Consider the following 11,702-nt stretch of genomic DNA (forward strand, 5'->3'; position numbering starts at 1 on the left):
ACGATGCTTTTCATTGTGACCGATCCACTGACGAAGATTCATTGCCAAGACGTATTGGTTCACATACAATTGTTCCTCTGCCTGGCAAGATTTTTCCTATTGCGTATTTTGCCAACTGGCACTCCTCATAAAAAAATGACGGTAAATAGACACCCTATTTTTGAAGGACTACCATTTGAAAAATAATCGGTTTGCTGGTTTGTGCTGTGGAGCCTCGCGTTGCGCGCGCGCGCACACACACACACACACACACACACACACACACACACACACACACACACACACACACACACACACACACACACACACACACACACACACACACACACACACACACACACACACGGAAAACCCGATAAACTTCTCTTGATGCTCTTGTATGACCACACATCCTGAGCCACACATTATTTTTCATAAGCCACGCCCACTTTCCTATGCCACTCCCACTTTAATAAACAATTGGAGGTGGTGTGTGGGTCATGGAATCGTTTTCGGTAAATAAATAAATAATTGGAGGTGGTGTGTGGGTCGTGGAATCGTTTTCGTTAAAAAATAATTGAAGGTGGTGTGTGGATTGTGGAATCGTTTACGGAAAATAAATAATTGAAGGTGGTGTGTGGGTCGTGGAATCGTTTTCGGTAAATAAATAAACATATTATTAGAAATCCACAAAGACAGAAATGCCGGTGATTACATTTATTTTGGATCCTTTTCACTCTGGTCAATAACGTTTGGATCGAGGAGAGATCGAAGGTGGAACGACGGTGTAGTTCCTTACAAACACTGTATACACACCTTAAATGACGGTAAATAGACACCCGATTTTTGAAGGACTACCATTTGAAAAATAAAACCTCAATCAAAAATCGGCTCGAGTAAAATTTTCTAAATATCTCGAAGTGTTTAATTCCGAAGTCTCGTTTCTCGACATTCAAAACTGAAGGACAAGTATTGAAAATACTGTACGCAGTTTTTCGGCCACTGCACAGCAACGGGTGGTTGCTCGGCACCGAAATTCAAACGCGCACATTCCCAGTATATATTCCACCTGTTGGCAAAGTTTCATCGAAATCGGTTCGCTGGTTCATGCTGTGGAGCCTCGTGTTGCACACACACACACACACACACACACACACACACACACACACACACACACACACACACACACACACACACACACACACACACACACACACACACACGGAAAACCCGACAATAAGGGATATCTCGCAGCGAATCCAACAAGATGACGTCATGCAGAGCATGATACTTGCAAAACCCGTAAAACAAATTTAACCTCAAGAATAATTGGTGGTTAAATTCAGTGACCAATTATGCAACTCCTCTTTAAATTTCAAGTCAATCGGATGAAAATTGACAATCTATCTGTAATTCCAGCAGTGTGTGTGTGTGTGTGTGTGTGTGTGTGTGTGTGTGTGTGTGTGTGTGTGTGTGTGTGTGTGTGTGTGTGTGTGTGTGTGTGTGTGTGTGTGTGTGTGTGTGTGTGTGTGTGTGTGTGTGTGTATATGTGTGTCTCTGTATGCGACCGCAGTTTCTCGACGACCGCCGGTCCGATCTGATTGAAACTTGCCAGGAATATTGCCGGGGCCCTGCGGATGTGCCTTTTCGAGGTTTGATATCAATCGGACGAGCGGTTCCCAAGTTACGGCCATTTATCTGTCGACCAATGACAAGACACGGTGCTATGACATCACGAATGATGTCACAATTAATGTTTGTTTATTTGTGAATACATTTACAGAGAGAGAGGGAGAGAGAGGGGGTGGTGAGAGAGGGGCGTCACAATTCAAGAGGGGGAGAGAGGAGGGGCGAGACTAGTGGGGAGCGAGGGGAGGCGAGATAGACGGGGGGTCACAATTCTTCTTCGTTTGATGTTCGTCTTTCGGCTGCTCCCGTTAGGGGTCGCCACAGCGGATCATCCGTTATGATCCGCATACTGATTTGGCATAGGTTTTACGCCGGATGCCCTTCCTGACGCAACCCTGGTCGCCTCTTACGACACAGGGATAAGGATTGGGTTTCGCCATGATTTTGGGCTGCCCTACACCCTCTGAGCGCCCGTCCTCAAGCGATCCTGCAACCCAAGCCTCCGAGTAGCCAGATTACAGGCGCACGCCACTACGCCCGGCTACAATTCTTCTTCGTTTGATACGACGTCACAATTGACGCTGGGGACCTGAGTATGTTTCCCAAGTTATGGCCATTTATGATACGGTTGGTCCAATCTCATTGAAAAAATGCCTCAATCCAGTCGTTGTTTATGAGAGTGAAGGAACGAAGCTGCACATACTGGCACGCCTCACCCACGAGAGAGGGTACTGGCACGAGAGAGGGGGAGACGGGTGGTGAGGGGGGGGGGTGAAAAAATGCCCCAATCCATTCATCATTTACGCACCTACGGGCCCGCACTAGTTTTATAAATACAATCAAATTTGTTGACCTTTTGGTCGATATTGACATCCAAAATAATTGGCTAGTTTAATTCAGTAACCTGAAATATAAATTATCTTCAAATTTCTAGTTAATCAGATGAAAATTGGGGATTTTAGAAATCTCACCTAAGTTTTTGACCTTTGGCCTATGTTGACCTTTTGACATTAAAAAAAACAATAGGCTTCTTCCTTATGACAAACTCTACCGTGTAGTTTAGTGAAGATCGATTTAAAATTGTGACCTGTAGGTGACAGACAGAATAACAAAATCGACTCACCAAAAAAAAAATCTTCGATTTAGAGAGAGAAAACATAATGTAACCTCCCTCACCTTCGGTGGTGGAGGTAATAAACGTGTAAAACTAGGAAACTTGGTGGAGTGCATACCTCTGTCACACAATGCCAAATCCAGGAGAACATATTAGGCCTAATAATTTTTTGAAATATCGTTTTTGGCTCAATCTCTCAATGGCGAAGAATTGCTTTTAAAATTAAAAAATTATTGCATCTGGATTTGGATCTTCACCAAAATCGAATCGATTCGTCCTGGTCGCACACCCAACATGTCCACCAAGTTTCCTCTGAATCCGTCAACAACTCTGAGATATCGTGTGATATATCGTTTTAGTCCTGTCACAATGGTGAAGAATTGCTCAAAAAAATTTGAAGATCTCGATCTTCACGAAAATCTAATCAGTTTGTCCTCGTCACACACCAATCCTGCCCACCAAATTTAATCTGAATCCATCCACAACTTTTGAGATATTCTGCACACAAACAGATAAACAGACAGAAAGGGGTGGTGTGTGTGTGTGTGTGTGTGTGTGTGTGTGTGTGTGTGTGTGTGTGTGTGTGTGTGTGTGTGTGTGTGTGTGTGTGTGTGTGTGTGTGTGTGTGTGTCTCCCCCGTCTCTCTCTCTCTCTCTCTCTCTCTCTCTCTCTCTCTCTCTGTCTCTGTCTCTGTCTCTGTCTCTCTCTCTCTCTCTCTCTCTCTCTCTCTCTCTCTCTCTCTCTCTCTCTCTCTCTGTCTCTGTCTCTGTCTCTGTCTCTGTCTCTGTCTCTGTCTCCCCCCCCCCCCGCCCCCGTCTCCAAAGCATCAGTGTCACGACGTAACTTCCTGAACAAGGGTTATGCTGGTTGGTTTGCCATTGCCTTCTGAGCAGTAGTTCGGGCAGGATTTTGTCAATTTGTTCAGGGTGCCAGCGATAGCTCTTTGCAAAGGACACTGTGGGTCTTAAATGTCCACGAACGAATGCAGACGTGATGCCCAGTTTAACATCTATCCGAGGGATGGCACACACGTTGATGAATCGCCTGCTGTGAAACACCAGGATGACAATGTATAGCTGTGTCGGAATGTAAACTCAGGCTTGACAGCTTAGAGGAAAGTGTGTGTAACTCAAGTCCATCCTGCAAGTCCCAAAGCCTACTATTCCTCCCTTATTACCACAATCTCTTAAATTGTTTATTACCTCCACCACCGAAGGTGAAGGAGGTTGTTTTCACCACTTTTTGTTTGTTTTTGTAATGTGTGTGCAGGATATCTCAAAAAGTGCACAATTTTGTGGACAGGTTCGGTGTGTGATAAGGACGAACTGATTAGATTTTGTTGAAGATCCGGATCTGACGACGACGACAATTTTTTTGAGTGATTCTTCACCATTAAGAGAGGTCCAAAACCGATATATGGCACGATACCTCAAAAAGTTGTGGCCAGATTCGGACCAAACTTTGTGGACATGTTGGGTCTGTGGTAAGGACGAATTGGTTCAATTTTGGTGAAGATCCGAATCTGGATCTGGAGAGAAGAATTATTTAATTTTTAAAGTGATTCTTCACCATCGAGAGATAGGGCCAAAAATGATATAGTCCTGTATAGCATGATATTTCAAAAATGTATTGAGCCCGATATATTCTTGTGGATCAGGCATTACGTGGTGGAGGATGCACTCTACCCAGTGTCCTTGTAATACATCTGTGTTGTTTTATAAATTGTTCTGCAGTTCCAAAACCAGCACATAAATAAAATAAGCGTCTCGACCAAGCTTATCCAAAACCTCCACTTTGAGCCAGACATCACTTTACTCGACTTTTTTGCACTTGGTTCCCCATTCGCAAGTTTTCCTCTTGGGAACGATGATTAAAAATCACTAAGGGCAATAATAACCGAAAACAAAGGAATTGATTATGATTCCATCGAACGCAGTGTTGACACAGAGATTGGTACACTTCATTACCATAGTGCTGCGTGTCTCAGTTACCACTTTCACCACAGTAGCGCTACTGATTTACAATTCTATATGTAAAGTCAAAACTGTAAACAATAATTACTTTTCTCCATCATTTTACGCTTTAGGGTGTTCCATGTCAAGTGTACACATTTTTCAGTGAAATTTTGACACCGTCTCAGATTTCACTTTTTTTTTTGTGCAAGTGTTTGTATCCACGGTAAAACATTGTGTCAATTTTCAGACCTGGGGGCCCATTTTAGCCCCCCCCCAAAATTTGGGCACCCCCGGTTGACCCACAATCTTCCAGTGGCCATATCACAGGTTGTAGTGGTCCGATTTGGATGATCTTGGTATCAAAATGCTCGTAAAAGCGAGATCTTTCGAATCGCATAAAGTAAAATGACTGCGAAACAGTAATTCAAAAAGTTATAGTTTGGGGCGCCCTTTGACTTTGGGCCCCCGCCCCCCCAGCCAAACCGATGATCCAGATTTTTTTCGTGTGAGAATACCCCTTCATATACTCCAACACCTCAGCATAAATTAAAATGGGATCTCAATGGGTTCAAGTGTGATGATGGTTTTATTTTTCGGGGTCCACATATCACTAATTCTTGATTCGAGATTGGGCGACGTTTGCTGTCATCGTTCCAATGACGTCACCTGTTGGCAGGCGACTTTATGTCTGAAATTGACAATCATCATCTCTGGACTATTATAGATATATAATTGCATCATTTGCGAAAAATTATTGTGTCTATTGATTTTTAAGTGTACATTTTTGTATAACCATCATCAAATTATGTTATAAATGGGCTAATTTCAGTTTTTGGATATTTTGCAGTAAGCATGGCGACTGAAGATCGAAAGGAGTTCCGAAAATACTGTTGCGATCCGTTCAGCTGCCATAAAACGAAACGACGAAAAGATCTTTGCAATGTGTCAAATGATATGTTGAGGAAATTTTCTTCAAAGGTGAAAAAAGATGACAGACTTTGTACCTCGTGCAGAAAAAAAAACTTTCTCAGTTGTCACCAGAGCGTATTGAAGAATCATCTTCGACCAGTTCGAAATTATCATCAGAATGTACTATCGAAGGCATTGCAGAATCTGTTTCGACAGATGAGGAAGAGGAGGTTTTTGAGCGAGAAGCAGAAGTTGACCTATTAAACCAGTCGTTATCGATGATAGGCGAAAGTCCATTCGACAAACGAAAGGCGGAAAGGAACCCAGGGTACGTTCCTGAAAAGCGAAGTAAAGTGGAAGATTCTGTGCGAAAGAAATTAGAACTAGTTGCTGGACCAAGCACTGCGGAGAAAACACAAAATACAGCGTCAAAATGTGATGAAAACTGCATGCCAGAGGTGATCAAAAGCCTGAAAGAAAAATACGTTGTTTTGAGCCGTTCAGAGCAAATACGTATACTGACAATATTTGCTAGGAATATGAGCATCAGAGGGATGATGAGTTAATTCAGTTGCTCCCAAAGAATGGCTGTGCAAGCCAAAAATTTAGAGAAAGAAAATGGTATGCTATCATCTCCAAATCCCAAACAGGGTAAAATATTGCCCGACGAAGTGAAATCCGCCGTAACAGAATTTTACCGAAGTGATGAAGTCAGCCGAATAATGCCGGGAAAAAAGGACTGTGTGGTGGTCAGGAATGAACGAGGAAAAGACAAAATTCAAAAGCACCTCGTACTAAACAATCTCAAGGAACTGTTTCAGAAATTCAAAGAGAAGAAGCCTGGCTTGAAAGTTGGATTCACGAAGTTCGCCATGCTCTGCCCCTCGGAGTGTGTCCTGGCCGGTTCAGGCGGTACACACAGTGTATGTGTATGTACGATACATAAAAATGTGAAACTCATGATGTTTGGTTCCAAAATGCCACAGATAGCCAAACTTCCTTGCTATCATCATGTGATGGCGCACACAGTTTGTAACCCAGCACATCCGGCATGTTATTTCGGAACTTGTGAAAGTTGCCCATCAATTGAAGACTTCAAAACCGAGATACTGAGTGCTTATGAACTCGAGGATATTGATGAAATTCGGTTTAAACGGTGGACATCCACCGACAGATCTGAACTGAGCTCCATGGTCCTGCCTTTGGAAGAATTCATTAATCAATTCTGTGAACGCACGGTGAAGTTAGTGAGACACGACTTCATTGCCAAGGCCCAATCTCAGTTTCTGAAAAATAAGAAAGACGAAATCTGTGAAGGAGAATTTGTCATTATTGGAGACTTCTCAGAGAACTATTCGTTTGTCGTACAGGATGCGGCCCAAGGATTCCATTGGAACTGCTCTCAAGCGACAATTCATCCCTGGATTTACTATTTCAAATCAGACGATGGCAAATTAAACCACGATTCGTTCAGAATGCAATACTCGCGACGTTGTCTCAGTCCACCTCTTCCAAAGAATGCTCATTGAACACTTGAAATCTACCTTTGGAAATGTAAAGAAACTTTACTATATATCAGACGGTTGCGCTGGCCAATATAAGAATTGCAAAGCCTTCATAAACCTATGTCGTCACAAATCAGACTATGGTATTGACGCAGAATGGCATTTTTTGCCACAAGTCATGGCAAGGGCCCTTCAGATGGCGTGGGAGGTACAGTCAAACGAGAAGCAACACGTGAGAGTCTGCGTAGACTTTACGACAGTCAAATTATTTCTCCAAAATATATTTTCGCCTTTGCTGAAAATGGTTTGAATGAAATGAAGTTTGGTTACGGGATCCAAGAGGCATATGACGAGGAAGAACGAAATCTGGAAGAAAGGTTAAAAACGGCCAAAACCATAGCTGGAACTCAAAAACTTCATGCTTTCATCCCCATTTCTGAAACTGCTCTTCAAGTACGCGAATTCAGCCTCAGTGAGGAACACCGTATCAAGTCAGCTATTTTAAAATCTACAACTTTTAACGGGAAACTCTCAGGTTATGTTCCAGTGTACTATGATGGAAAATGGTGACTTGCCTGCATCATGGAAGCCTTTCAGGACACTCATGAAGTGAAAGTGAATTTTCTTCATCCAAACGGGCCTGCAAATAGTTTCTTTTTTCCTGACATTGAAGATCACTGCATTTTAGACATTTCTGATATACTTCTTTCTGTAGAACCAAAAACTGCTACAGGTAGAACCTACACAATCAGTAAAAAAAGAAACACAGCTGTCAAATAAAACATTGGTTGGCAAAAAGTCTTGACCATAATATGCTAGGAAAAACTCTTACTCATACTAGTATCGCTTCCAGTTCCTGCATGTGCATATGGAAAATTTATGTGCAATATACTGATATAGTGTATTGGAAATCTTGTGTTCAAATATTGTGCTATGTATTGTGGCGTATTGTGTGTCCAGCACCCGAGTTCCCGAACAATAAAACCATCATCACACTTGAACCCATTGAGATCCCATTTTCATTTATGCTGAGGTGTTGGAGTATATGAAAGGGTATTCTCACACGAAAAAAAAATCGAGACCATCGGTTTGGCTGGGGAGCGGGGCCCAAGGTCAAAGGGCGCCCCAAAACTATAAATTTTTGAATTACTGTTTCGCAGTGATTTTACTTGACGCGATTCGAAAGATCACGCTTTTATGAGCATTTTGATACCAAGATCAGCCAAATCGGACCACTACAACCTGTGATGTGGCCTCTGGAAGATTGTGGGGCAGCCGGGGGCACCCAAATTTGGGAGGGCCCCTAAAATGGGCCTCGATGGGCCCCACAGGTCTAAAAGTTGGTATTTTGAGTTTTTTCACCCAAGTGAATAAATGACCAACATATGGGGAGAAAAGGAGGTATTAGTGTCGGGAGGGTGTGTACACTTGACATGGAATGCCCCTTCAGCATCATTATAAACTGTGCATGAGAAAAAAACAAAAGGCTCATGGTGCGAGATAACCGTCACAACTCGGCTAAAAAACCACGATTGATCAAAAGTAAACCCTGTGATAACTAAATCGGTTCATTAGAGGTTGCCTGTGACCCACGATATTTATGCCAGCTTTTACTGTGTATAAATGAAAGAGGTTGGCAGGGTGGCGTTGAGGTATGCAGACTCACCTCTCACCTATAAACTGTCATCCTATCATCTGTGTTTCACAGGCAAGGGTGTGTGTGTGTGTGTGTGTGTGTGTGTGTGTGTGTGTGTGTGTGTGTGTGTGTGTGTGTGTGTGTGTGTGTGTGTGTGTGTGTGTGTGTGTGTGTGTGTGTGTGTGTGTGTGTGTGTGTGTGTGTGTGTCTTTGTGTTACGTCTCTTGTATGGACGGTAAACTGGGTGTTTCTTCTGTCGACATTACTTGCTGGATGTTAAAAATCTCACTGTGTCCTTCGCGAAGAGTAAGTGAACCATCGTTGGCAAACCAAATTCCTGCCCGAATTTGAACTTCAGGCTTTGCCAGCTGGTTCGTGAAAGACTTGGGCCAAGATTTCCCCTGGCCGACCCCATGAGAATGTCAGAATAATTTTGACCTTTAAAGGAAAAAGAAGAAGAAGAAGAAGAACAAGCATGTATGTGTGTATAAAAATTAGATCTCTGATGTCACCATCCAGGGAAGGGGGAGGCTTGTTTTGAGTTTAGAAATCGTAGAAAAACCATCTATTGACGATCATTTCAGACGCATGCAAATGTGAAAATGTTTGTTTTGATTCGTTTGTCAGGTGGCTTTGATTTCGAGCTCACATTGTGGTGATATTCTTTTTCCAGGTCGGTGATCGTGTGAGGGTGACCAAGATGAACATGAACGGGCAGTGGGAAGGTGAAATTAACGGTCGCCATGGTCACTTTCCTTTCACACACGTCAGCATCGAAAGAGACCTGCAGGACGATGAAGCCAACTCGGGCAGAGACAACCTGTGATGTGAAATCTGCTGGCAGACGACGGGGGCGGGTGGGTTCGTTCGGAAGTTTTCACGTCTTACGGAACAAGTGTCCTCTCGAATGTTTCTCACAAATAAATTGTGCTCTTTATTAGTGATAGGATCCCTAGTTTGATTCGCCGTGCCCTTTGTCTGACCAAGTACCATGTTGCTCTTATAAAGGAGGATGCACCTATCTTGATTCTTCATCACAGTCAGATACTTGTTATTGCTGTAAAAATGAATAAATAAAAACAAAAGAACAACAATAATAATAAAAACAGTCTCCAGGTTTTTCTCCATAATCTCCCTGCAACAACCATTATTGCAGAACCATTTCCTGTATTTTGCTGGCTGCAAGTTGTCTGGTTTAACTGTAGGAAAAGTAAACCCCCGACATCTTCTCCGATGCCTCAGCTGTCGCAGTTCCTCCGAGACCATCTCAACGAGCGGGTTTTGTTTTGTTGTTTTGCGAAGTCTGAGTGTACTTTTAAAACTAAACTAAACCGTGTGCCTTGTTGCACACTACAACATGAACGTTTGTGGGTTTTTTATTTTTTAAATTTTAATTATTATTTTACACTAAAAATGAAAACCCCTTCCTGTTTTTTTGCCCAAAGATTTGTGCTTTGATTCTGGAGTGTAAAAGCGTTCTGGGTTGTACGATGTTTCACACGTGCCTGTTTGCAATCCTATTTTTGGAGGTTATTTTTCTAATGCTGTTTTTGTACTTTTGCAATCTTTAATAATGAATATTGACTTTGTACTCGTCACTTTGCACGTTACTTGCAGGTGTACACCAAGGTATTTCCTTCTTATTGTCGCTTTATTTTAAAAAATTCATCTGTCCTATGTTTTTTTATTTTTTTTTTTTTTTTTTTTTTTTTTGCTGTATCCAAGTTCCTAGATTTTATTACGTTTAGATTGACATACTTGTCTTAAATTCGTAGCTTGTTATCCAGCTCCGCGCTAAACCATTTGCGGGCACATTCCACGTTTAACCGCGTACCATTTATTGCTTCGCTTTGGTGTTGATTTGTCACACATCTAAAACGAACCTTCAAAAATAAAAAACCCACCTCGCTTGCATTTCAGTGTTCATCCCGTTTTATCGCCCTTTTAATAATTTTTTGTGTTTTTTAAATAACTTCTTCCCGATATCGTGACATTCTTTCCTGTCTCTTTTACCTTTAAAGTTTACTTGGACTTTCAGAAACGGTCCTTCCTGTTGTACAAACGAATTGTGTAATCTGCCAGCAAGCAGTTGATACCGGCTTGAGATTTTGCTCTGAGAATAAACTGAAACTGTTGGCCGACTGAGCGACGACGGGTTTCCACAAGTGAGGGATCGCCGCCGCCAGCAACCACAACAAAAAACAAAATGCATTCCGACAAACGAAGCTCATGCACATTTATCGGATGCTCAGCATAGCATGCGCGAATCCTCAGAGATTGGGTATTGTTCATGTACTCAGGAGGTATATTGTTTATCATTTAACCACTTAAACTGATTTGCATTTGGAAGGCATACAATTAGTACTTGCACGGTGCAGAACATGTCGCATCCTATGAGGTTCCGAAGTGGAATTGAAGTTGAGCTGCATCCGATTATATTGCGAGTAATTGTGTACTGCACTTCCTTGTGACGCCCGTTTGTCCTGCTTTGTGTGTACATTTTGAAATAGATTTATTTTTCATTCCTTTTAATCTGCAGTTTATCCAAAATGTTTTAGCCTTTTTCCAAAAGTTTTGTATTGAATTGCTGTACAATTGGCTGGGTTATTTTGTAGTTCATGGTGAATTTATTTTTTTTTTAAATATTTATCAGCAAAGCAGTAGCACAATGTATAGGAGCGCATACCATAAGTTTTACTAATCATGGTACTCGTGTTAAGAATTGTCCATCTTTCTTGTATGCTGCATCATGAAATAAAGCAAAGTTAAATTGTCTTTTTTCTGAGTTCTCTTTTACGTTACCGTACCGTTCTTCATCTGGCTGCAGGATAGCCGAGGTACGTACACTTGCCTCACAGCTGAGCCTTCCTGCCCGGTTACGAATCCCGACCCAACTATCACCTGTCTTCCTCGTGTTTCCCATGCCGGGTGATGTAGCAATTTGTGTGCCACACATCGGATGGATGTTAACTTTA

The 11,702-nt window shown here is 42.2% G+C and overlaps 1 protein-coding gene across 1 annotated transcript in view; it reads left to right on the forward strand.

Annotated features, from left to right (window-relative positions):
• The window catches only part of LOC147010833 (adapter molecule crk-like), a 28,736-nt gene extending 17,234 nt beyond the window's left edge, over positions 1 to 11,502 (forward strand). The window contains exon 2 of the mRNA XM_085859970.1: positions 9,401 to 11,502. Coding sequence (XP_085716096.1) covers positions 9,401 to 9,553 — 153 coding nt within the window. The 3' untranslated portion in view covers positions 9,554 to 11,502. The remainder of the gene's footprint in view (positions 1 to 9,400) is intronic.
• The last annotated feature ends 200 nt before the right edge of the window (positions 11,503 to 11,702 follow it).

The sequence above is a fragment of the Eptatretus burgeri genome, chromosome 16 (genome assembly GCF_056783735.1).
Source record: "Eptatretus burgeri isolate ZD-2024b chromosome 16, Ebu_testis_v1, whole genome shotgun sequence".
NCBI classification, from domain to species: domain Eukaryota; kingdom Metazoa; phylum Chordata; class Myxini; order Myxiniformes; family Myxinidae; genus Eptatretus; species Eptatretus burgeri.